Here is a 27,536-nt window from a genome sequence, read left to right as displayed (position 1 = left end):
TGCGCTTGTCTTTATGTTTATGTATATATATGCGTATACGAGTGGATGGCCTATTCTTCGTCTGTTTCCTGGCGCTACCTCGCTGATGCAGGTAATAGCAATTAAGTATAAGTATAAAATGTATTGTATATTTTCTATTATACTCAACCGCCATCTGCCGCGTTAGTGAGGTAGCACAAGGAAACAGAGGAGGAATGTTCTAACCTACCCACATACACATGTATATACATATATTCCCACACACGCACATATACATACATGTACATTTCAACATGAACATACACAGATATATATATATATATATATATATATATATATATATATATATATATATATATATATATATATATATATATATATATATATATATATATATATATATATATATATATAAACACATGTACGTATCCATACTTGCTGCTTCCATCCATTCCTGTCGCCACCCTGCCACACACTGTTCCTTCAAGCGTAACCAATTTTGGTTGCCGAGATAACATTCTTTCTTTCCATACATTCTTCATCGCTCGCAGAGTCTTCACCCCCTCCCCCACCCTCTGACTCGCTTTTGCTTCCATGGTTACATTTGCTGCGAAGTCCACTTCCACATATCTAAAATACTTTACTTCCTTCAATTTTGCTCCATTCAGACTTGCATCCCAACTAATTTGTCCCTCAACCCTGCTGAACCTAATAACCTTGCTATATTTACATTTATGCTCGACTTTCTCCTTTCACACACTTTTCTAAACTCTGTCACCAATTTCTGCAGTCTCTCTCTCGAATCAGCCACCAGTGCTGTATCATCGATGAACAATAAATGACTCACTCCCCAGACCTTCTAATCTCCAACAGATTACATACTTGCCCCTCTCTCCAAAACTCATGCATTTACCTCCCTGAGCACCCCATCAATAAACAGATCAAACAACCAGGGGGACATCACTTCACCCTCTCAATCAATACTTTCCCATACAATTTACTAGGTATACTCAACAAACTTATGTCTCTGTAGTTTGAACACTCAACTTTATCCCCTTTGTTTATAAACACTGGCACCATACATACATTCAGCTGATCATCAGGCACTTCACCATGATCCATACATACACTGAATTCCCTCACCTACCAATCAACAACACAGTCAAATGCAATACCATCCACTCCCGCCGCCTTGCCGCATTTCATCTTCCGTAAGGCTTTCACCACCTCTTCTCTCTCATCAAACTACTTTTCATGACTCTCTAACTTTGCGTACCCCCAACCAAAACAGCCTACATCTGCCATCTTATCCTCAAAGACATTTAACAGTCCTAAATACTCACTCCATCTCCTCATTCCATCACTACATGTTATCACCTCCCTTTTTGCCACCTTCACTGATGTTCCTATTTGTTCTCTTGTCTTTCACACATTATTTTCCTCCTTTCAAAATGTTTTTATAATCTTCCTAAAGTTTAATGACACTCTTTCACCCCAACTCTCATTTGTCCTCTTTTTCAACTCTGTCCCTTCCTCTTGACCTCCTGTTGCTTTTTCTTATACATCTCCATATCACTTGCACTCATTCCTTGTAAGTACCGTCCATACGCCTCTCTTTTCTCTTTCACTAGCAACCTTGCTTTTTCATCCCACCACTAACTTCCCTTCGTAATCAGACCACCTCCCACCTTTCACATGCCACATACATCTCTTGCACATGCCATCACTGCTTTCTTAAATACATCCCATTCCTCACCCACTCCCCTTACTTCATTTGCTCTCACCTTTTGCCATTCTACATTCAGTCTCTCTTGGTATTTCTTGATACAAATCTCCTTTCCATGCTCACTAACTCTCACCACTCTCTTCTCTCAACATTGTCTCTTCTGTTTTGTAAACCTCTACAAAACTTCACCCTCGCCTGCACCAGTTGCCCCTCTCAACACGTTAACATCCTAAAGTCTCTCTTTTACACTCCCATTAATCAATATGTAATCTTTTTTGCCTGTTGATCATCTCTTCTACTTACATATGTATATTTGTGTATATGTCTCTTTTTTTAAACCAAGTATTCCTAATCACGAGCACACATTTTCACAGGCTCTTAACCACTGTCATTCGTAATACTGAATACCCCATGCATATCGTAGAAGGCAACTAAAAGGGAAGGGAGCACAGAGCTGGAAGTCCTCCCCTCCTATTTTACTTTTCCAAAATAAGGAACAGAAGGGGTCCAGGTAAGACTTTTTTCCTCTATGACTCAGTCATCGGTTCTTGATGTTACCTTACTAATGAGGGAAATGGGGAATACGCATGACCCCCCCCCCCCTTGTATTTAAATTTCTAAAAGGGGAAGCAGAAGAAGGAGTCATGCGGAGAGTGCTCATCCTCCTCGAAGGTTCAGACTGGGGTGTCTAAATGTGTGTGGATGTAACCAAGATGAGAAAAAAGGTGAAATAGGTATTATGTTTGAGGACAGGACTCTGGATATTTTGGCTCTGAGTGAAACGAAGCGCAAGGGTAAAGGGGAAGATTGGTTTGGGAATGTCGTGCGAGTAAAGTCAGGGGTTAGTGAGAGGAAAAGAGCTAAGGAAGGAGTAGCACTACTCCTGAAGCAGGAGTTGTGGGAGTATGTGATAAAGTGTAAGAAAGTAAACTCTCGATTGATATGGGAAAAACTGAAAGTGGAAAGAGAGAGATGGGCGATTATTGGTGCCTATGCCCCTGGTCATGAGAAGAGCAGAGAAGAGGTAGTGAAAGCTTTGCGGAAGATGAAAGCCGGCAAGGCAGCGGGTTTGGATAGTATTGCAGTGGAATTTATTAAAAAAAAAAGGGGTGACTGTGTTGTTGACTGGTTGGTGAGGATATTCAATGTATGTATGGTTCATGGTGAAGTGCCTGAGGATTGGGGGAATGCATGTATAGTGCCATTGTACAAAGGCAAAGGGGATAAAGGTGAGTGTTCAAATTACAGAGGTATAAATTGGTTGAGTATTCCTGGGAAATTATGTGCGAGGGTATTGATCGAAATGGTCAAGGCATGTACAGAGCACCAGATTGCGGAGGAGCAGTGTGGTTTCAGAAGTGGTAGAGGATGTGTGGATCAGGTGTTTGCTTTGAAGAATGTATTTGAGAAATGCTTAGAAAAGCAGATGGATTTGTATGCAGCATTCATGGATCTGGAGAAGGCATATGATAGAGTCGATAGAGATGCTCTGTGGAAGGTATTAAGAGTATATGGTGTAGGAGGTAAGTTACTAGAAGCAGTGAAAAGTTTTTATCGAGGATGTAAAGCATGGGTACAAGTAGGAAGAGAGGAAAGTGATTTGTTCCCAGTGAATGTCGGTTTGCGGCAGGGATGTGTGATGTCTCCATGGTTGTTTAATTTGTTTATGGATGGGGTTGTTAGGGAGGTGAATGCAAGAGTTTTGGAAAGGGGCAAGTATGCAGTCTGTTGTGGATGTGAGGGCTTGGGAAGTGAGTCAGTTTTTGTTCGCTGATGATACAGTTCTGGTGGCTGATTTGGGTGAGAAACTGCAGAAGTTGGTGATTGAGTTTCGTAAAGTGTGTGAAAGAAGAAAGCTGAGAGTAAATGTGAATAAGAGCAAGATTATTAGGTACAGTAGGGTTCAGGGACAAGTCTATTGGGAGGTAAGTTTAAATGCAGAAAAACTGGAGTAAGTAAAGTGTTTTAGGTATCTGGGAGTGAATCTGGCAGCGGATGGAACCATGGAAGCGGAAGTGAGTCACAGAGTGGGAGAGTGCGCAAAGGTTCTGGGAGCGTTGAAGAATGTGTGGAAGACGAGAACGTTATCTCGGAGATCAAAAATGGCTATGTTTGAAGGAATAGTGGTTCCAACAATGTTATATGGTTGTGAGGCATGGGCGATAGATAGGGTTGTATGGAGGAGGGTGGATGCGTTGGAAATGAGATGTTTGAGGACAATATGTGGTGTGAGGTGGTTTGATCGACTAAGTAATGAAAGGATAGGAGAGATGTGTGGTAATAAAAAGAGTGTGCTTGAGAGAGCAGAAGAGGGTGTATTGAAATGGTTTGGTCACATGGAGAGAATGAGTGGGGAAAGATTGACAATGAGGATATATGTGTCAGATGACAATGAGGATATATGTGTCAGAGGTGGAGGGAACGAGAAGTGGGAGACCAGATTGGAGGTGGAAGGATGGAGTGAAAAAGATTTTGAGCGATCGGGGCTTGAACATACAGGAGGGTGAAAGGAGTGCAAGGAACAGAGTGAATTGGAACGATGTGGTATACCAGGATCGACGTGCTGTCAATAGATTGAACCAGGGCATGTGAAGCGTCTGGCGTAAACCATGGAAGGTTTTGTGGGGCCTGGATGTGGGAGCTGTGGTTTCGGTGCATTACACATGACAGCTAGAACTGAGTGTGAACGAATGTGGCCTTTGTTGTTGTTTCCTGGTGCTTCCTCGCGCGCACGCGGGAGGAGGGGGGGGGGCATCATTTCATGTGTGGCGGGGTGGCGGCAGGAATGGATGAAGGCAGCATGTATGAATATGTACACGTGTATGTATGTATATGTTTGTGTATGTATACATTGAAATGTATAGGTATGTATATGTGCGTGTGTGGGCTTTTATGTATATACATGTATATGTGGTTGGGTTGGGCCATTCTTTCGTCTGTTTCCTAGCGCTACTTCGCTAACGCGGGAAACAGCGTCAAAGTATAATAAATAGAAATGATAAATAGATATACATATTTATGTTGGTGAGTGAGGATGGGGATCAACAGGCAGTATTAGTTTATATGCTGAAAGATGAGAGTATAAAGGAGGGTTAGTGGATGTGATGATGTTAAGAGTGACAGCAGGTGGAATGTGTTGTCATTCCTTGGCAGAGGCCAGTGTGTAAGTTTGTGGTCTGTCTGAGGAAGAGAGGAATTGACATGTGTGTGAAAAGAGTGGTGAAAACTAGTGAGTTTAAGAAAGAGGCCTGTGTGCAGAATATAGTGTGAAAAATTGCTTAGTATGAGAGTAAATGAAGCTTAAGAAAAGTGGCAGTTATTAAGGAAGTGCTTGAATACAGTATGAAGATGAAGTTTGTGGTAGGCAGGAGGTGTGATGTATAAGTATGAGAAAGACTGGTAAGTGGTGGAATAAGGAAGTCAGATTGATGGCAAGAGGAAAGAGAAAAATTATTAGATAGTATCTGCAAGAGGGAGTATATTTGATTGAGAAGAGTACAAGAGAGAGCAGGAGATGAAGAGAAAGGTAAAGGAGTTAAAAAGAGGGAAAATGAGAAATTGGTTGGAAGATTATAATCAGAATTTCAGAGAGACTAAAAAAATTTTTGAATGTAGGTGAATAATGTGGGAAGAATAAGAATTCACATATTTGCCAACAGTTAGCTGAATGAATAGGAAAATGTTACCAGGCAAAGAGAATGTGAGGAAGAGATGGATTGAATATTTTGAAGGGCTCCTGAAACTTATGTGACAAGTTGGTGGACATGGTGTGTTTGGGATGAGGCGGCAAGAGGAATGAGAGTCATGGTGAATGTTTTAGTCAAAAGAAAGGTTATGAAAGTCATGTTCAAGATAAAGTGTTAGGATTGGATGGGAATCCAGATGAGTATCTCAAAAAAGGTGGTGACAGTGCTGTTGATTGGTTGGTCAGACTGTTTAACAAAGGTGTAGCCCAAGATGAGGGGTCACAGGGCTTGCAGAATGTATGTATGGTGCCCATTCATAAGAGCAAGGTTGGGGCGGGGGATGAATATTTGATCTACAGTGGTATAAGTTGTTGAAGTGTACCTGGCAAAGGAGAAACATAACTAAGAGGGTGGTGACATCTGGCTTGGGAGAAAGAGAATATATGTGGATCAGGTGTTTACTCAGAAGTATGTGGCATTTGTGGATCTGGATAAAGCACATGTTAAGTGTGACAGATGTGCCATGTTGAAGATTAACTCGGAGAATATATTTGAGTGAAGATGTAGGTGGATAAGTGCTTTCCTATTCATGTGGATCTGCATCAGGAATGTGTGGTGTCACTATGGCTGTTCAGTCTCTTCATGGATAAGGTGGTAAGGAATGTAACTGTAAGGGTCTTGGAGCGGTAGATGGGTTTGCATTATGATGGGGATGGGAGAGCTTGGAGAGTTAATCAGTTCCTGTTTGCAGATGACATGACTCAGGTGGCAGACACCAGAGTTTTGTAGAGTGTGTGAAAAGAAAAAAGCTGGGAGTTAAACTGAACAAAAGTAAGGTAATGAGGATCAGCAGACGGGATGAGACAAAATGAGATGTACATAAACTTGAAATAGATGGACCAAGAGGAAGTGGAATGTCTTAGTTATCTAGGAATGATTATGACAGTGAATGGAACTATGGGGGATGAAGCGAGTTACAGGTTGGAAAAAAGGGTTAAGGTCCCAGGTGCATTAAGGAGCAAATGGAAGGGGATGTCAGGTCTGTTTCTGAGGGCAAAGTAGGGTACATTGGAAAATATATTGGACCCAGCTGTGTTGTATGGATTTGAGTCTTAAACACAGAATGGTAAGGATAGGAAGAGGTTGTGTGAGTTGGAAATGGAGTGCCTTTGTTATGAGATGGATTAATTGATTTCATACACTTAATCGCCCTCTCCTACGTTTGCGAGATAGTGCAAGGAAACAGACGAAAGAATGGCCCAACCCACCCACATACACATGTATATACATAAACGGCCACACATGCACATATACCTATACATTTTAACGTATACATACATATACATACACAAACATATGCATACATAAACATGTACATATTCATACTTGCTGCCTTCATCCACTTCCATCACCACCCCGCCACACATGCAATAGCATCCCCCCCCCCCCCCCCCCGAGCGCCGTGTGCACTAGGAAATGACAAAAAAGGCCACATTCATTCACACTCAGTCTCTAGCGGTGATGTGTAATGCACCGAAACCACAGCTCCTTTCCACATCCAAGTCCCACAAGACTTTCCATGGTTTACCCCAGGTGCTTCACATGCCCTAGTTCAATCCATTGACAACACGTCGACCCGGGTATACCACATCGTTCCAATTCACTCAATTTCTTGCACGCCTTTCACCCTGCTGTATGCTCAGGCCCTGATTGCTCAAAATATTTTTCACTATCCTTCCACCACCAATTTGGTTTCCTGCTTCTCCTCGTTCCTTCTATCTCTGATACGTATATTCTCTTTGTCAATCTTTCCTCACTCATTCGCTCCGTGTGACCAAACCATTTCAACACACCCTCTTCTACTCTCTCAACCATATTCTTTTTATTACCACACATTTCTCTTACCCTTTCATTACTTACTCGATCAAACCACTTCACACCATATATTTTCCTCAGACATTTCATTTCCAACACATCCATCCTCCTCCGAACAAGTGTATATATATATATATATATATATATATATATATATATATATATATATATATATATATATATATATATATATGTATATGAGAGGACAAGAGCAAGGGAAGGAGTAGCACTACTCCTGAAACAGGAGTTGTGGGAGTGTGTGATGGGAGTGTAAGAAAGTAAACTATGGGTAAAACTGAAAGTGGATGGAGAGAGATGGGTGATTATTGGTGCCTATGTACCTGGACATGAGAAGAAAGATCATAAGAGGCAAGTGTTTTGGGAGCAGCTGAGTGAGTGTGTTAGCAGTTTTGATGCACGAGACCGGGTTATCGTTTTGGGTGATTTGAATACAAAGGTGGGTAATGTGGCAGTTGAGGGAATAATTGGTGTACATGGGGTGTTCAGTGTTGTAAATGGAAATGGTGAAGAGCTTGTAGATTTGTGTGCAGAAAAAGGACTGGTGATTGAGAATACCTGGTCTAGAAAGAGAGATGTACATAAGTATACGTAAGTAAGTCGGAGAGATGGCCAGAGAGCGTTATTGGATTACTTGTTGATTGATAGGCGCGTGAAAGAGAGACTTTTGGATGTTAATGTGCTTAGAGGTGCAACTGAAGGAATGTCTGATCATTATTTTGTAGGTAAAGATTTGTAGAGGTTTTCAGATAAGAAGAGAAAATGTTGGGGTGAAGAGAGTGGTGAGAGTAAGTGAGCCTGGAAAGGAGACTTGTGTGAGGAAGTGCCAGGAGAGACTGAGTGCAGAATGGAAAAAGGTGAGAGCAAAGGACGTAAGGGGAGTGGGGGAGGAATGGGATATATTTAGGGAAGCAGTGATAGCTTGCGCAAAAGATGCTTGTGGCATGAGAAGCGTGGGAGGTGGGCAGATTAGAAAGGGTATGCAGATGACTGGGAGACGTATAAAAGAAAGAGGCAAGAGGTCAAGAGAAAGGTGAAAGAGGTGAAAAAGAGGGCAAATGAGAGTTGGGGTGAGAGACTATCATTACATTTTAGGGAGAATAAAAAGATGTTTTGAAAGGAGGTAAGTAAAGTGCGTAAGACAAGATAACAAATGGGGACATCGGTGAAGGGTCAAATGGAGAGGTAATAACAAGTAGTGGTGATGTAAGGAGGAGATGGAGTGAGTATTTTGAAGATTTGTTGAATGTGTTAGATGATAGAGTGGAAGATTTAGGGTGTTTTGGTTGAGGTGGTGTGCGAAGTGAGAGGGTCAGGGAGAATGCTTTGGTAAACAGAGAAAAGGTAGTGAAAGCTTTGCGGAAGATGAAAGCCGGCAAGGCGGCGGGTTTGGATCATATTGTAGTGGAATTTATGAAAAAAAAAGGGGGGTGACTGTGTTGTTGACTGGTTGGTGAGGATATTCACTGTATGTATGGCTCATAGTGAAGTGCCTGAGGATTCATGGATTGCATGCATAGTGCCATTGTACAAAGGCAAAGGGGATAAAGGCGAGTTTTCAAATTACAGAGGTATAAGTTTGTTGAGTATTCCTGGGAGATTATATGGGAGGGTATTGACAGGAGGGTCAAGGCACGTACAGAGCATCAGATAGGGGAAGAGCAGTGTGGTTTTAGAAGTGGTGGAGGATGTGTGGATCACGTGTTTGCTTTGAAGAATGTATGTGAGAAATACGTAGAAAAACAAATGGATTTGTATTTAGCATTTATGGATCTGGAGAAGGCATATACTAGAGTTGATAGAGATGTTCTGTGGAAGGTATTAAGAGTATACGGTGAGGGAGGCAAGTTGCTAGAAGCAGTGAAAAGTTTTTGTCGAGGATGTAAGGTATGTGTACGAATAGGGAGAGAGGAAAGTGATTTGTTCCCAGTAAATGTCGGTTTGAGGCAGTGGTGCGTGATGTCTCCATGGTTGTTTAATTTGTTTATGGATGGGATTGTTAGGGAATTGAATGCAAGAGTCTTGGAGAGAGGGGCAAGTACGCCATCTGTTGTGGATGAGAGGGATGGGGAAGTGTCAGTTGTTGTTCGCTGATGATACAGCGCTAGTGGCTGACTCAGGTGAGAAATTGCAGAAGTTGGTGACTGAGTTTTGTAAAGTGTTTGAAAGAAGAAACTTGGGAGTAAATGTGAATAAGAACAAGGATATTAGGCTCAGTAGGATTGAGGGACAAGTTTATTGGGAGGTAAATTTGAATGGAGAAAAACTGGCGGAAGTGAACTGATTTAGATATCTGGGAATGGATTCAGCAGTGGAAGCGAGTCATAGGGTGCGGAAGGGGGCGAAGGCTCTGGGAGCATTGAAGAATGTGTGGAAGGTGAGAACGTTATCGTGGAAAGCAAAAATGGGTATGTTTGAAGGAATAGTGGTTCCAACAATGTTATATGGTTGTGAGGCAAGGGCGATACATAGCGTTGTGCGGAGGAGGATGGATGTGTTGGAAATGAGATGTTTGAGGACAATACGTGGTGTAAATTGGTTTGATCGAGTAAGTAATGAAAGGGTAAGAGAGATGTGTGGTAATAAAAAGAGTGTTGTTGAGAGAGCAGAAGATGGCGTATTGAAATGGTTTGGTCATATGGAGAGAATGAGTGAGGAAAGATTGGCAAAGAGAATATATGTGTCAGAGGTAAAGGGAATGAGAAGTTTTGAGCGATCGGGGCCTGAAAGTACAAGAGGGTGAAAGGCGTGCAAGGAATAGAGTGAATTGGAATGATGTGGTATACGGGGGTCGACGTGCTGTCAGTGGTTTGACCCAGGACATATGAATCGTCTGGGGTAAACGATGGAAAGTTTTGTGGGGCCTGGATATGGAAAGGGAGCTGTAGTTTCGGTGCATTACACATGACAGCTAGAGACTGAGTGTGAACGAATGTGGCCTTTGTTGTTTTTTCCTAGCGCAACCTCGCGGATGGGGGGAATGGGCTCCATTTCATGTGTGGCGGGGTGGCGATGAGAATGGATGAAGGCAGCAAGTATGAATATGTACGTGTGTATATATGTATATGTCTGTGTATGTATGTCTACTTATACATTGAAATGTTTAGGTATGTATTTGTGCATGTGTGGGCGTTATACATGTGTATGTGGATGGGTTAGACTATTCTTTCGTCTGTTTCCTTGCGCTACCTCGCTAACGCGGGACACAGCGCCAAAGTATAATATATAAAATTCAAAAATATTCAATTATCATAATTATAATATATATATATATATATATATATATATATATATATATATATATATATATTTTTTTTTTTTTTTGCTTTGTCGCTGTCTCCCGCGTTTGCGAGGTAGCGCAAGGAAACAGACGAAAGAAATGGCCCAACCCACCCCCATACACATGTATATACATACGTCCACACACGCAAATATACATACCTACACAGCTTTCCATGGTTTACCCCAGACGCTTCACATGCCCTGATTCAATCCACTGACAGCACGTCAACTCCGGTATACCACATCGATCCAATTCACTCTATTCCTTGCCCTCCTTTCGCCCTCCTGCATGTTCAGGCCCCGATCACACAAAATCTTTTTCACTCCATCTTTCCACCTCCAATTTGGTCTCCCACTTCTCCTCGTTCCCTCCACCTCCGACACATATATCCTCTTGGTCAATCTTTCCTCACTCATTCTCTCCATGTGCCCAAACCATTTCAAAACACCTTCTTCTGCTCTCTCAACTACGCTCTTTTTGTTTCCACACATCTCTCTTACCCTTACGTTACTTACTAGATCAAAGCACCTCACACCACACATTGTCCTCAAACATCTCATTTCCAGCACATCCATCCTCCTGCGCACAACTCTATCCATAGCCCACGCCTCGCAACCATACCACATTGTTGGAACCACTATTCCTTCAAACATACCCATTTTTGCTTTCCGAGATAATGTTCTCGACTTCCACACATTCTTCAAGGCTCCCAGGATTTTCGCCCCCTCCCCCACCCTATGATCCACTTCCGCTTCCATGGTTCCATCCGCTGCCAGATCCACTCCCAGATATCTAAACCACTTTACTTCCTCTAGTTTTTCTCCATTCAAACTTACCTCCCAATTTACTTGACCATCAACCCTACTGTACCTAATAACCTTACTCTTATTCACATTTACTCTTAACTTTCTTCTTTCACACACTTTACCAAACTCAGTCACCAGCTTCTGCAGTTTCTCACATGAATCAGCCACCAGCGCTGTATCATCAGCGAACAACAACTTACTCACTTCCCAAGCTCTCTCATCCCCAACAGACTTCATACTTGCCCCTCTTTCCATATATATATATATATATATATATATATATATATATATATATATATATATATATATATATAATAAAAAAAAATATATATATATATATATATTTTTTTTTTTATTTTTTTTTTTTTTGCTTTGTCGCTGTATCCCGCGTTTGCGAGGTAGCGCAAGGAAACAGACGAAAGAAATGGCCCAACCCACCCCCATACACATGTATATACATACGTCCACACACGCAAATATACATACCTACACAGCTTTCCATGGTTTACTCCAGACGCTTCACATGCCCTGATTCAATCCACTGACAGCACGTCAACCCTGGTATACCACATCGATCCAATTCACTCTATTCCTTGCCCTCCTTTCATCCTCCTGCATGTTCAGGCCCCGATCACATAAAATCTTTTTCACTCCATCTTTCCACCTCCAATTTGGTCTCCCACTTCTCCTCGTTCCCTCCACCTCTGACACATATATCCTCTTGGTCAATCTTTCCTCACTCATTCTCTCCATGTGCCCAAACCATTTCAAAACACCCTCTTCTGCTCTCTCAACCACGCTCTTTTTATTTCCACACATCTCTCTTACCCTTATGTAACTTACTCGATCAAAGCACCTCACACCACACATTGTCCTCAAACATCTCATTTCCAGCACATCCATCCTCCTGCGCACAACTCTATCCATAGCCCACGACTCGCAACCATACAACATTGTTGGAACCACTATTCCTTCAAACATACCCATTTTTGCTTTCCGAGATAATGTTCTCGACTTCCACACATTCTTCAAGGCTCCCAGAATTTTCGCCCCCTCCCCCACCCTATGATCCACTTCCGCTTCCATGGTTCCATCCGCTGCCAGATCCACTCCCAGATATCTAAAACACTTTACTTCCTCCAGTTTTTCTCCATTCAAACTTACCTCCCAATTTACTTGACCCTCAACCCTACTGTACCTAATAACCTTGCTCTTATTCACATTTACTCTTAACTTTCTTCTTTCTCACACTTTACCAAACTCAGTCACCAGCTTCTGCAGTTTCTCACATGAATCAGCCACCAGCTTCTTATGCTTGATCGCCGTTTCCTGCGTTAGGAAACAGACAAAGAAATTACCCAGTGTGATTGTTTGGGCTAACCCGGGTATGTAAAGGATGAGTGAAGAAAAATTTATTATGTGGATTTATGTGTGTAAAGCAGAAGCAAGCAGAAGGTGTGGACTGAGAAGATGGAAGGATGGAGTGAAGAAGGCTTTCGTGTGCTTTGCTCTGAGCATTCACAAGGAAAAATGGCATGCATTGGATAGAAAGAAATGAATTTATATGGTATATAGGGGAGAAAGTGCTTCTATTTTTTCATGCTGGAGGCTTCAGTCATGGAGAAAACTCTGTATCAAGGCTAAGCCTTAATTGAAATTTAGAGAAAATTATGAAAGTGAAAAAGAAGAGGCAAGGGAAAGTATTAATGAATTTTGGAGGAAGTGAAAAACTTGTCCTTTAAAGTGTGACAGGTCATGTTTATTGGGAAAGACATGAGAGGGTGGAGAGTTCCAGAGCTTTGGAATGTATAGAAAGAAACATAGCAGCTTCCCAAGTACCGAGTGGTCTAGATAGTGGTGGGGAAACACAAGCAGCCAGCTCTTGGGAGGAAAACCAAAGTAAAACCTATGGAAGAGGGAAAATACATCAACATTGCAATGTAGGGCAAGCAGGTCAGGTTTTGAAAATAGCATAGGAAAGTTTATAAATTGGACCAACCACTTTCGACTCAACTGTCAAGTAAGGATGCAGAGCTAGAACTTCCCCAGATGTGAGAGCAGTGCTCCATATAAGGACGGATCAGTGTAGTAACAGTTCAGAAGAAAAGGAATTTCGACATCAACACAAGACTCCCAATTTCTTAGACGGAGACTTAGCTATTTTCGTAATGTAGGATTTCCTAAAAAGAATGGATGTTACAGTAATAAAGTTAAGAAGTGGAATTACTAAACCATAAAAGGAAATAGGAAAGTTGTGAGGAATTTCATGAAAGAGATGGGTAGAAACTGGGACTTAGAGGCTTTAGACTCGAGCATATTTCATCTACCCTACTGAGATATCCTATCTAAGTCAGAGTGTATTGAGGAAGTTGCATTGAGACGAGATGTAGGTCATGTTAAAGAGGAAGAAGCAAAGTTGAAGGGCGTGGAGGAATGCACTGTTGAGTCATCAGCATACGAAAGCATTTGGTTATTTATGGAAGACAGAAAGTCATTGATGGAAAGGAAAAAAAAGTGTAGTGAACAGGACAGAACCTTGAGGGACACCACTGTTGATGGTGAAAGCTGGGAGGCAGATCATCACCAACCATGGGAATAGATCAGCCAGAGAGGGAGCTAGATATGGAGGAGCAAAGTGAGGAACGGAAGCCAGAAGAGGGGAGCTTAGAGATGAGACCCAGTGCCACATCTTGTCAGAAGCTTTGGATATGCCAAGGGCAACTACACAGGATTAAAAGAAATCTTTCAGTGATTACCACCAGACATTAATAAGATAGGAAAGAATATCACCAGTAGATCTTGCCTTCCAGAAGCCATACTGGTTATTAAAGAGAAGATTGTGAGATTGATATCTAAGGATATAGGAGTTGCAGAGGGATTCAAAGACATTAGAAATAGTAGATATCAAAGCAAGAGGATGATAGTTTGAGGGGTTAGAAATGTCACACCTCTTAAGGATAGGATGTACCAATACATGCTTCCAAGAAGAAATAAAACTTCTGGTATTTAAGCAGATGAACAAGTACGTGTGCAAGTTTAGAGCTTTCATTAAGAAAGAAATGTTCTGGTACTTAAGAAGAATTAGAACAGATGAACAAGATGCAAGTTCAGAGGCACATTCTTTCATTGAACAAGGATGGATTGGATCAGGACCATAGGCAGTTTTCTGACAGTCCAAAAAGAGATTACTGGAATGGGCATAGGATTAGTAAGAGGAGCATCATGGGTGAAGGAATATTAGAGACATCCAAGGTGGAAGTAAAGGAGAAACGAGAGCCAAAGAGAGAGTTGCTTTTTTATGGGATAGACAGCTATAATACCGTTTGAATAGAAAAGTGAAGGAAAGGTGGAGCAAACGAAGTTTTCAGCAATGCCCTTAGCTAGAAACCAGAAAGACCTATCAGTGGATGATGAGAGGTTATCACGCTTCTTTTGAACAAAGGAATGTTTTGCCTCACAGGTAACATACTTGCAATGATTATGAGCGGTGATAAGTGCTGAATGGGAGTCAGAGGAAGGCGAGTGTTTCCAAGCCTGATAAGCCTGATCCCATACCTGAATGGTCTCAGAACAGGAACATTTGAACCATGGACTGGCAGAAGAGGTTGTCTTGGAGGAAGAGGGGATAAATTCTTCCATTTCCACAATAATAACCTCTTCTATGCATATGGCAGAAACAGAAGCATCACTACATAAGAGATAGTAATTTACTCAAGGAAAGTCAGAAAAGAACTTCTGTATGTTATCCCAGTCAGCTTTGTAAAGGTGTCAGTATTTGCACTTAGAAGGGGCTGCTGGATGAGAAGGTGCCTTTAAAATAGATACATTTATGAGTGTGATAGAATGAACCAATAGGAGTTGAAAGTGTGTAGTTACAGCAAAATGGATTAGAGGTGAAAGACAGACCAAGAAAATTAGGAGAGTGGTCACAACGGTCAGGAATATGGGTAGAGTGGAAAGATGATTTGCACTAAATCATTGAGAATGGAGAACGTGAGATCCTCAATCACCCCAACATCCACATGGGAGGAATTCAACCATTCCCTTTCGTGAATGTTGAAATCCTCTATGTAGAGGCTCTCTGTATGCAGTTGAGAGATAGCTACAGTCTCTTGGCAGGAGTTTATATGGTCAGAGAGAGATATACAATTTGTAGAATTAGGAGAGCAATAGGCAAAACAGGAAAAATGTGGTAGTTGGTAGAATTAGGAGAGCAATAGGCAAAACAGGAACAATGTGGTAGTTGGGAGACAGACCTTGAGTCACACATCATCAAAGATTGGGGACTGAAGGTCCTTGAGGCATGCAACAAGTGTGTTGATGTTGGAGTAAAGCACTGAACCAGAGCATATGATGTTATTAAGATAAACCCTAGAGGGTTTGGCTGTGGATGGTAAGTGCTGATGTTGGTGGTTGAAGAGTAGGGAGGGTGAGGGGGAAACTGAAAAGGAAGAATGTGTCTAGTCCTGAACATTCAAGAGGGTAAGAGGCATGTATTGGATACAATGAATTAGACTGATGTTGCATATGGGGACCAAAAAGCTGTTAGTGGACTGAATCAGAACAGAATCTTGTGATGATAAACCATGGATTGGTCTGTGTGACTTGGCTACAGATGGTGGGCATTTTACATGACAGTTTGAGATTTGATGTGTGTAAATGAAGGCATTGTTTATTTGCTCCAGATGCTTCCTCACTAAAGAAGGAAAGGAAGATAGGCATAAGAAAAAATCATTTATTGTTATACTTTGAATATATTATCAGTTATGGTACGTAATCGATGTCTCCCACGTCAGCGAGATAGCGCAAGGAAACAAATGAAGAATGGCCCAACCACTCATATACACACATATATATGTATATACATAAACGCCCATACACGCGCATGTACATAAATTTACATTTCAAAATATAAATGCCTATACATACACAGACATATACATATATACACATGTACATATTCATACTTGCTGCCTTCATCCATTCTCGTCGCCACCCCGCAACACAGGAAACAGCCCATACACACACATATACATACATATACATTTCAATATATACATACATATACATACACAGGCATATGCATATATACACATGTACATATTCATACTTGCTGCTTTCACCCATTCCCGTCGCCACCCCACCACACAGAAAACAGCATCTCCATCCCCAGTCAGGTAGTGCCAGGAAAAGACAAAAAGGCCCCATTTGTTCACACTCAGTCTCTAGCTATCATGAGTAATGCACTGAAATCACAGCTCCCTTTCCACATCCAGGCCTTACAAACCTTTCCATGGTTTACCCCAGACGCTTCACATGTCCTGGTTCAATCCATTGACAGCTCGTTAACCCCGATATACCACATCGTTCCAATTCACTCTATTCCTTGCCCACCTTTCACCCTTCTGTATGTTCAGACCCTGATCACTCAAAATCTTTTTGACTCCATCCTTCCACCTCCAGTTTGGTCTCCCACTTCTTGTTCCCTCCACCTCTGACACATATATCCTCTTTGTCAGTCTTTCCTCGCTCATTCTCTCCATGTGTCCAAACCATTTCAACACACATTCTTCTGCTCTTTCAACCATACTCTTTTTATTACCACACATCCCTCTTACTCTTTCATTACTTACACGATCAAACCACCTCGCACTAAATATTGTCCTCAAACATCTCATTTCCAACACATCCACCCTCCTCCACACAACCCTATCTATAGCTCATGCCTCGCAACCATATAACATTGTTTGAACTACTATTCATTCAAACATACCCATTTTTGCTCTCCGAGATAATGTTCTCAACTTCGCTCTCCGAGATAATGTTCTCAACTTCCACACATTCTTCAACGCTCCCAGAACCTTCGCCCCCTCCCCCACCTTGTGACTCGTATCTGCTTCCATGGTTCCATCCGTTGCAAAGTCCACTCCCAGATATCTAAATCACTTCCCTTCCTCCAGTTTTCCTCCATTCAAACTTACCTCCCAATTAACATGGCCCTCAACCCTACTGAATCTAATAACCTTGCTCTTATTCATATATATATATATATATTCTTTTTTCAGCATCAAGTATGCGTTAGGAGATGTGTGTGATGACATGTCTGCATTCACCAACCTCACAGATGAGGTTTTCCATCATGTCCTCCTTGCTGAAGGGGAGCACCGAGACCTTCTTAGAGCAAAAGAAATCCTTAAAAACATCCTTAAGAGGCAACTTTATGTTTTTATTGGTCATACACAACCCACTGCTGATGACATTGTGAGTTAAATTTTCTCTTTTGATATAGGATAACTAAGATATATGCATATATGACAAATAAGATTTCATAAAACTCATCAGCGAAAATAGGAATGTATAAGCAAAGGAAGTATTCATTAATCACAAAAATGTTTGTAGCTTATGTGTGCATTCTTAAGATAAACCTACATTGATACTAGACATGCACAAATTAGATATCCACTGTATGGATGCTTCTTGGCAATTCTTCAAAATGAGTATGGTTGTTGACTAAAATCTGAATTTGATACAGACTTTTAGGCAAAAACCGTACTGCATTTGGATATCAGTAAAATCTTTGATATTCATATAGACTCCTTGCATGTTTTCTTTGTCTATGCTTGGTGTGCTTGTGCAGTTTTGCTGTACTGGGTTTAGGAGAGGCCATGTGACAGTGAATAGCAGATTACAGGTACACCACCAAATTTCCGGTAACTGATGGTTCGGCACATCCTTTAGTACGGATAAAATTACGTGAGGAAACTTGAAATTGCCGCGGTCACTAGTTTACTGGGCAGCCACGGATGGCGTTGTGTGTAGGGCACGCTTATTTACTTTCTTTACACTGCACTTACTGTTGGTGATACCGCAATTCTGTGAGATTCTTAGCTTATCTTGCTTAAATTTAACACTAGCTATGGCTTCTAGGACATATGAGTGTCAGTTGTGGTGTCAAATGTAAACACCAGTCCATATCAATCCAAGATAAAGTAGAATTGTTAAAAAAAAATGTTTTGGTGCGTAAGCTGTATGACATCTAAGTATTGGTTCATCAACTGTTTGTAAAGAAACAAAGGGAAAAAATATTGAAATTCTATGCAGACAGCGATTCCAAGAAGCAAATAGCGATTAGAAAAACTATGAAAGATGTTAAGAGTACTGACCACGATCGAGTGATGATGGAATGGTTTCGAAAGCGTTGGAGTGATGGAGTGGACTTGTCAGGTAGCATGATAATGGACCAGGCTAAGATGTTCCATATAGAACTTAAATTACATTTGATATTTGTTTGATTTAAATTTTTAGCAGTCCATGGTATACTTAAGACACATGAGAGATGTATAATTAGTGTTTTAGAGGTGTGTTGAATTCTTATTACGTGACCACGATTGGTCCGGCAACGTGGTTAATCCAGCAAGGCTTTGGAACAAAGAATTCCGGAAAATCGGTGGTGCATCTGTATTTGATTAATTTTCTTGCTTCATTCATATTTTATTCATTGTTTGTTGAAGCATCATCATGTGCTGTGCTAGAAAAGAAAGAGAGAAAAGAAATAAGTAAAAACATCTAAGTGGTAGAAAACATATAACACTGAATGGTGCTAAAGAGCACATCAACCTACATACTTGCAAGTCCAGATATATTGTCAATGGGAGAGAAGGGTTCAAAGAAGTACAAGTATAAATGAGTCAAACCAGATATTACTTTAAGTTTTTGAGGGCAGACTTGGTAAGGAGTTAGATTCAGATTTTATCCCTTGAGTCAGACTCTAAAGATGGAGGAATTTTAGTACTAAGATGTTGATTGGCAAAGGTTGAATCCACTTTAGGCATGATAATTGTGGCAGCATAATTCTGGGAATTGTCTTTTATGAAAACTTACTGTTTCATACTGTTGTAGAAGCAAGTACACTATCAGTTTTTGAAAGTAGACATCATCAAATATGATACCACACTTGGAAAAAGTAAAAGTAATTGTATCAAGCTGAAATGTGATTATTTGGTAAGTGAGGAAACAGCAGTGATACCAGTTAGGAAAACAAAAGCTTAGAGGAGATAGAAGTTTGGTAGTTATACAAAACCAGACAGTGTCTTTTTGAATGTTAACTCGGAATTGGATATTCAACCTTAACACAGAGAACAATGATACAGGAGATCCAAAGAAATACTAGGTATTAAGTGGGAAAAAGTCGCTTGGTGCCAGTTATTGGAAATATAGTGAGAGGGCTAGAAAAGAGAATGAGGTAGTTCTGCAGAATGACATAAGGCTCAAAAACATAGGAATATGTTATGAAAAGATGTTTTCATAACCCCATGACCCCTTTTATGGGGCCTGCAGTTTCATGACTGCACTTCACCCAGGAGCAGGAAAATGGTGGACTCCTTTTGAATCAGGAGGCCCTCAACAAGACCATACTTCTTCCATCTGTACTTCTTTCATCCAGTGATTATGATACAGTTTTGTTGAAGGTGACTTAAATCTTATGGTGTAACCACTTACAGAGTCTGGCAACACCTGAGAGGTATATTTACCTCTCAGTGAATATGGTCCCAGAATTGCAATCATCGTTACATAACAACGGCATCCACTGTTGATAATACTGAAGATTATTGTTAGAGGGGGATGTTTGACTGTATCATGTAGGCATGAGCAAAGTACAGAAGATTTTTATTCAAAAGGATTAGTGGTTAGTAATATGAGGGAAACACCAACTATTGTCCTTCATCAGAGGTAATGTTCACTACATGGAATTTGCATTGGTTAGTAGGTGCTGCTTCTGAGCTAGGCTTGAAATTGGGAAAAATTTTGAATTTCTTTGCCTCAAGGGAATACTCTAGTTTTCTAGAGTCTCCAAGTCTCACCCTGCTTTATCTTGGTAACCCTTAGGAGTGGAACTGAAATGGGAGGCATTGCCCAACTCCATCGGGGCAATATTAGTCATAGTTTTCTCTTTTGAATACAGATAAACAGTGGAGATAAGCATAGGTATTTAATTTATGGACAATTTGGGAGCCCCACTGCCTCTTGGAAATACTGTGCTGGAGTTGCCCTCTACCTTTGGCCTGTCAAAGGCTAAGAGACAACAATGACGTTTACCAGTTTTGCCTAGAAGTAAAAGGGACAAGCAGTTGATGATGATGGCGCTGAATGTAAATGGAATGATTGGTGAGAGTAAGAGGAGGGAGCTTGTGGAGAAATTTAAAGTTATAATTTGGATGTGCTAGGGATTGAGGAAACCCATATCCTTGAGCTAGGTGTATGGAATGGAAATGATGAATGCAAGTTATGCAAGTGCGTGGAAGGAGTGATATGGATGGAAACGAGTCAAAATTATATAGGAAGACAGGAAGAAGGATGTACAATTGTGTTATCACCAAGAGTGTGGGAGGGTGTTACAAGCATGGATAGAATGGGTCAAGAATAGTGTGGGTGAAAGGAAAGATTGGAATTGTGAAGGATGCATGGATTTATGTATAGGCACCTGTGGATATGAATACTGCAAGGTAAGGATGAAATGAAGCATTTTTGGAGAAATTCAAATGACTGCATAAAAGGTTTTGAGAATGAGAGAAAGATGGTTGTAATAGGTGATATGAGTCTTAAGGTGGGATGCGATGGAATTGGTGAGCTGACTAGTGAATGGGGAGTGCGTAGAGAATATGAGAGTGGAAGTTATCTTGTAGATGTCTGTGCTGAGAGGGGTTTATTCCTTGCAAACGCCATTTTTCAGCACAAGATGATAGATAGGTATACATGGATGTGGGAGTAAAGATCAGGGAGAAGTGGAGGTATGGTGAAGGAAGAATGGAAAGGTAAGAGTGTCAGCAAGTGAGAAGATGAATTAGAAAGAATGCAAGGAAGAGTATGAAAGGAGGATGACCTACAGTTTAGATGGAAGTGCAGTAAATGTAGGGATGCAGTCAGATGTGATTGAGGCTTTAGAATGTTTTGAAAAAGACTATTAAAGGCTTTAGAGTTAGCAGTTGGAATGGAGGTCATGAGATATAGGAGTAAAAAAGGAAATGCATGGTAGATGGAAGAGATTAGACATGCAATGGAAGAGAAGCAAAGGGCATATAGTAGATTGCATGAGAGGAATGTACCAGTGGAAGTTCAGCAGAGGAAGAGGGAAGAATATAAGATATGTAAGTGGAATGTTAAGAAGCTGATAAAAGAAAGCAAAGGAAGAGTTGATGAAGATTTTGGAAAGTTGAGCAAAACATTTGGGAAAAATGAAAAATTTTACTAAAAGGAGGTATAAAAAGAAGAGATGCAGATGAAAGACTGGCAATGTTAATTTGAGAAGTAAGGAAGGGCAGTTACTGACTCAAAAGGAGGAAGTGAAAGGAAGATGGAAAGAGTATTTCCAAGAACTGATGAATGTGGAAGAAGGTTAGGCAGCAGTTTTTACATGCATGGATATGGAGAATGGAAGGGAGAGGATACAAGTGCAGGGGCCTACAGCAAAAAAAAAAGGAGATAAGAAATGCAAAAATGAAGCTGATGGAAGGAAAGGCACCTGAAGTGAATGGGATTATGGCTGAAATGCTGAAGTATGGAGGAGAAAGTGTTATAAAGTGTATGCATTTGATGTGTAATCTAGCATGGAAATAGAAGGTTGTCTGAGGATTGGGCAAAAGTTATTGATCTTCCTCTATTCAAAGGAAAAGGTGCTAGGATGTTTGTAGCAATAATAGAGAAATAAGTCTGTTAGGTATACTAGGAAAAGTGTGTGCAAGAATGTTGATTGATAAAATGATGGCAGTAAAAGAATGAAGAATAAGTGAGGAGCAAGGGGGTTTTAAGAAAGGTAGAGAATGTACGGATCAGGTTTTTTGTGGTGAAGATGACAGTGAAAAGGTATTCAGTGAAGGGTAAGAAGTTGCATTCTGCTTTTATGGACTTGGAGAAAGTGTATGATAGAGTCAATTGGAAAGCTTTATGGGATGTACTAAGGATATATAGGATAGGGGAGCAACTGTTGGATGGTGTGAAAGTCTTTTGTAAAGGAGCAAACACGTGTGTAAGATTAGATGGAGAATTGAGCCCAAGTTTTGGTATACATGTGGGTGAAGCACGGTTATGTGATATCACTGCAGCTTTTATATATGTATATTTATTTTCATTTATTTATTATTCTTAGTCACTGTCTCCCGCGTTAGCGAGGTAGCGCAAGGAAAAAGACGAAAGAATGGCCCAACCCTCACACACATATACATAGTTATACATTTCAATGTATATCGTACATATACATACACAGACATATACATACACATGTACATATTCATACCTGCTGCCATCATCTATTCCCATCGCCACCACGCCGCACATGAAATAGCACCTCCCTTCCCTCGCACGTGTGCAAGGTAGCACAAGGAAAAGACAACATAGGCCACATTCATTCACACTCAGTTTCTGGCTATCATGTGTAATGCACTGAAACCATCGCTTCCTTTCCACTTCCAGGCCCCACAAAACTTTCCATGGTTTACCTCAGATGCTTCACATGCCCTGGTTCAGTCCATTGACAGCACAGCACATCGACCCCGATTTACCACATCATTCCAATTCACTCTATTCCTTGCACGACTTTCACCCTTCTGTAACTTCGGGCCCCAATCGCTCAAAATCTTCTTCACTCCATCCTTCCACTTCCAATTTGGTCTCACACTTCTCCTCGTTCCCTCCACCTCTGACACATATATCCTCTTTGTAAATCTTTCCTCACTCATTCTCTTCATGTGACCAAACCATTTCAGTACAACCTCTTCTGCTCTCTCCACCACACTCTTTTATTACCACAGTCTCTCTCACGCTGTCATTACTTACTCGATCAAACCACCTCATACGACATATTGTCCTCAAACATTTCATTTCCAACACATTTACCCTCCTCCGCACAACTCTATCTATTGCCCACGTCTCGCAACCATACAGTATTGGTAGAACGACTATTCCTTCAAACATACCCAATTTTGCTCTCCGAGATAACGTTCTTGCCTTCCGCACATTCTTCAACACTCCCAGAACCTTTGCCCCCTCCCCCACCCTGTGACTCACTTCCGCTTCCATGGTTCCATCCGCTGCCAAATCCACTCCCAGATATCTAAAACACCCCACTTCCTCCAGTTTTTCTCCATTCAAGCTAACCTCCCAATTTGATTGTCCCTCAACCCGAATGAACCCTTCTTTCACACACTTTACCAAACTCAGCCACCGACTTCTGCAGTTTCTCACCCAAATCAACCACCAGCACTGTATCATCAGTGAACAACAAGTGACTCACTTCCCAAGCCCTCTCATCCAAAACAGACTGCATACTTGCCCATCTCTCCAAAACTCTTGCATTCACCTCCCTAACAACCCCATCCATAAAGAAGTGAAACAACCATGGAGACATCACGCACCCCTGCCACAAACCGATATTCACTGGGAACGAATCACTTTCCTGTCTTCCTACTCATAAACATACCTTATTTCTTTGATAAAAAATTTTCACTGCCTCTAGCAACTTATCTCCCACACCATATACTCTTAATACCTTCCACAAAGCATCTCTATCAGCTCTCTGATATGCCTTCTCTAGACCCATGAATGCTGCATACAAATCCATCCATTTTTCTATGTATTTCGCCTTACATTCTTCAAAGCATACACCTGATCCACATATATATATATATATATATATATATATATATATATATATATATATATATATATATATATATATATATATATATATATATAAGAGTTTTGGAAAGTGGGGCAAGTATACTTCGAAATAGTATTTCGAATATTTGTTTCCTATTATACAGTCCCTTAGCCTAGCGGTTAGCATGCCTGCCTCTTGCACAAGGGGTCCCAGGTTCGATCCTGGCTGATGGAGCTTTGTATGTTATATATATATATATATATATATATATACATACAGAGCATCGGGTTGGGGAAGAGCAGTGTGGTTTCAGAAGTGGTAGAGGATGTGTGGATCAGGTGTTTGCTTTGAAAAAATGTGCATAGAAAAACAAATGGATTTGTATGAAGCATTTTTGGATCTGAAGAAGGCATATGATAGCGTTGATAGAGATGCTCTGTGAAAGGTATTAAGAATATATGGAGTGGGAGGCAGGTTGTTAGAAGCAGTGAAAAGTTTTTATCGAGGATGTAAGGCATGTGTACGTGTAGGAAGAGAGGAAAGTGATTGGTTCTCAGTGAATGTTGGTTTGCGGCAGGGGTGCATGATGTCTCCATGGTTGTTTAATTTGTTTATGGATGGGGTTGTTAGGGAGGTGAATGCAAGAGTTTTGGAAAGTGGGGCAAGTATGCAGTCTGTTGTGGATGAGAGAGCTTGGGAAGTGAGTCAGTTGTTGTTCGCTGATGATACAGCGCTGGTAGCTGATTCGGGTGAGAAACTGCAGAAGCTGGTGACTGAGTTTGGTAAAGTGTGTGAAAGAAGAAAGTTGAGAGTAAATGTGAATAAGAGTAAGGTTATTAAGTACAGTAGGGTTGAGGGTGAAGTCAGTCGTTAAGGCATTTTGACGATTTTTGCAGGGAAATAATACAAAGGAGTGGGAGATGTATAAAAGAAAGCGTCAGGAGGTCAAGAGAAAGGTGCAAGAGGTGAAAAAGAGGGCAAATGAGAGTTGGGGTGAGAGAGTAGCGTTAAATTTTAGGGAGAATAAAAAGATGTTTTGGAAGGAGGTAAATAAAGTGCGTAAGACAAGGGAACAAATGGGAACTTCAGTGAAGGGGGCTAATGGGGAGGTGATAACAAGTAGTGGTGATGTGAGAGGGTGATGGAGTGAGTATTTTGAAGGTTTGTTAATGTGTTTGATGATAGAGTGGCAAATAGAAATAAATGTATATATATATTTTCTTTCATAATATTTGCCATTTTCCGCGTTAGCGAGGTAGCGTTAAGAACAAAGGCCTGGGCCTGAGAGGGAATATCCTCACCTGGCCCTCTTCTCTGTTCATTCTTTTGGAAAATTAAAAAAAAAAACGAGAGGGGGGATTTCCAGCCACCCACTTCCTCCCCTTATAGTCGCCTTTTACAACATGCAGGGAATACGTGGGAGGTATTCTTTCTCCCCTCTCCCCTTGGATAATATGTGTATGTATATATATATATATATATATATATATATATATATATATATATATATATATATATATATATATATATATTGCTTTGCTTTGTCGCTGTCTCCCGCGTTAGCGAGGTAGCGCAAGGAAACAGACGAAAGAATGGCCCAACCCGCCCACATACACATGTATATACATACACGTCCACACACGCAAATATACATACCAATACATCTCAACGTATACATATATAGACACACACAGACATATACATATATACACATGTACATAATTCATAGTCTGCCTTTATTCATTCCCATTGCCACCTCGCCACACATTGAATAACAACACCCTCCCCCTTCATGTGTGCGAGGTAGCGCTAGGAAAAGACGACAAAGGCCACATTCGTTCACACTCAGTCTCTAGCTGTCATGTACTAATGCACTGAAACCACAGCTCCCTTTCCACATCTAGGCCCCACAGAACTTTCCATGGTTTACCCCAGACGCTTCACATGCCCTGGTTCAATCCATTGACAGCACGTTGACCCCGGTATACCACATCGTTCCAATTCACTCAATTCCTTGCACGCCTTTCACCCTCCTGCATGTTCAGGCCCCGATCACTCAAAATCTTTTTCACTCCATTTTTCCACCTCCAATTTGGTCTCCCACTTCTCCTCGTTCCCTCCACCGCTGACACATATATCCTCTTTGTCAGTCTTTCCTCACTCATTCTCTCCATGTGACCAAACCATTTCAAAACACTCTCTTCTGCTCTCTCAACCACACTCTTTTTATGACCACACATCTCTCTTACCCTGTTATTACTTAATCGATCAAACCACCTCACACCATTTATTGTCCTCAAACATCTCATTTCCAGCACATCCACCCTCCTGCGCACAACTCTATCCATAACCCACGCCTCGCAACCATACAACATTGTTGGAACCACTATTCCTTCAAACATACCCATTTTTGCTTTCCCAAATAATGTTCTCAATTTCCAAACATTCTTCAACGCTCCTCGAACTTTCGCCCCGTCCCCCACCCTGTGACTCACTTCCACTTCCATGGTTCCATCCCCTGCCAAATGCACTCCCAGATATCTAAAACACGTCACCTCCTCCAGTTTTTCTCCATTCAAACTTACCTCCCAATAGACTTGTCCCTTAACCCTACTGTACCTAATAACCTTGCTCTTATTCACATTTACTCTCAGCTCTCTCCTTTCACACATTTTACCAAACTCGGTCACCACCTCTGTATTTTCTCACCCAAATCAGCCACCAGGGCTGTATCATCAGCGAACAACAACTGACTCACTTCCCAAGCCTTCTCATCCACAACAGACTACATACTTGCCCCTCTCTCCAAAACTCTTGCATTCACCTCCCTAACAACCACATCCATAAACAAATTAAAGAACCATGGAGACATCACGCACCTTTGCCAGAAACCGACATTCACTGGAAACCAATCACTTTCCCCTCTTCCTACTCGTCCACATCCCTACATCCTCAATAAAAACTTTTCACTGCTTCTAACAACTTGCCATAATACCTTCCACAGAGCATCTCTATCAACTCTATCATATGCCTTCTCCAGCTCCATAAATTATACATACAAATCCATTTGCTTTTCTAATATTTCTCTTATACATTTTTCAAAGCACACACCTGATCCACACATCTACCACTTCTGAAACCACACTGCCCTTCCCCTGTCTGATGATTTGTGCATGCCTTCACCCTCTGTATCAATACCCTCCCATAAAATTTCCCAGGAATACCCAACAGACTTATACATCTGTAATTTGAGCACTCACCTTTAATCCCCTTTGCCTTTGTACAGTGGCATTATGCATGCATTCTGCCAATCCTCAGGCAACTCACCATGAATCATAATACATTGAATATCCTTACCAACTAGTCAACAAGACAGTCACCCCCCTTTTTTAATTGATTCCACTGCAATACCATCCAAATCCGCTGCCTTGCCAGCTTTCATCTTCTGCAAAGCTTTTACTACCTCTTCTCTGTTTACCAAATCATTCTCCCTAACCCTCTCACTTCACAC

At 41.1% G+C, this 27,536-nt stretch overlaps 1 protein-coding gene and 1 long non-coding RNA gene across 3 annotated transcripts in view; one reads left to right on the top strand and one right to left on the bottom strand.

The window, feature by feature from the left end:
- The window catches only part of LOC139747652 (deoxynucleoside triphosphate triphosphohydrolase SAMHD1-like), a 204,699-nt gene that overhangs the window by 97,984 nt on the left and 79,179 nt on the right, over positions 1-27,536 (top strand). For both annotated transcript variants that reach the window (XM_071660219.1, XM_071660217.1), the window contains exon 7: positions 17,439-17,634. In XM_071660219.1, the coding sequence (XP_071516320.1) occupies positions 17,439-17,634 (196 nt within the window). The remainder of the gene's footprint in view (positions 1-17,438; positions 17,635-27,536) is intronic.
- Positions 17,647-27,536, bottom strand: part of LOC139747653 (uncharacterized) — a 137,566-nt gene continuing 127,676 nt past the window's right edge. Inside the window, exon 3 of the long non-coding RNA XR_011712433.1 lies at positions 17,647-18,901. This is a non-coding gene — a long non-coding RNA (uncharacterized lncRNA). The remainder of the gene's footprint in view (positions 18,902-27,536) is intronic.

The sequence above is a fragment of the Panulirus ornatus genome, chromosome 69, assembly GCF_036320965.1.
Source record: "Panulirus ornatus isolate Po-2019 chromosome 69, ASM3632096v1, whole genome shotgun sequence".
NCBI classification, from domain to species: Eukaryota; Metazoa; Arthropoda; class Malacostraca; order Decapoda; family Palinuridae; genus Panulirus; species Panulirus ornatus.
The sequence above is the reverse complement of the archived record's forward strand: the minus strand, read 5'-3'. Positions and strand labels throughout refer to the sequence as shown.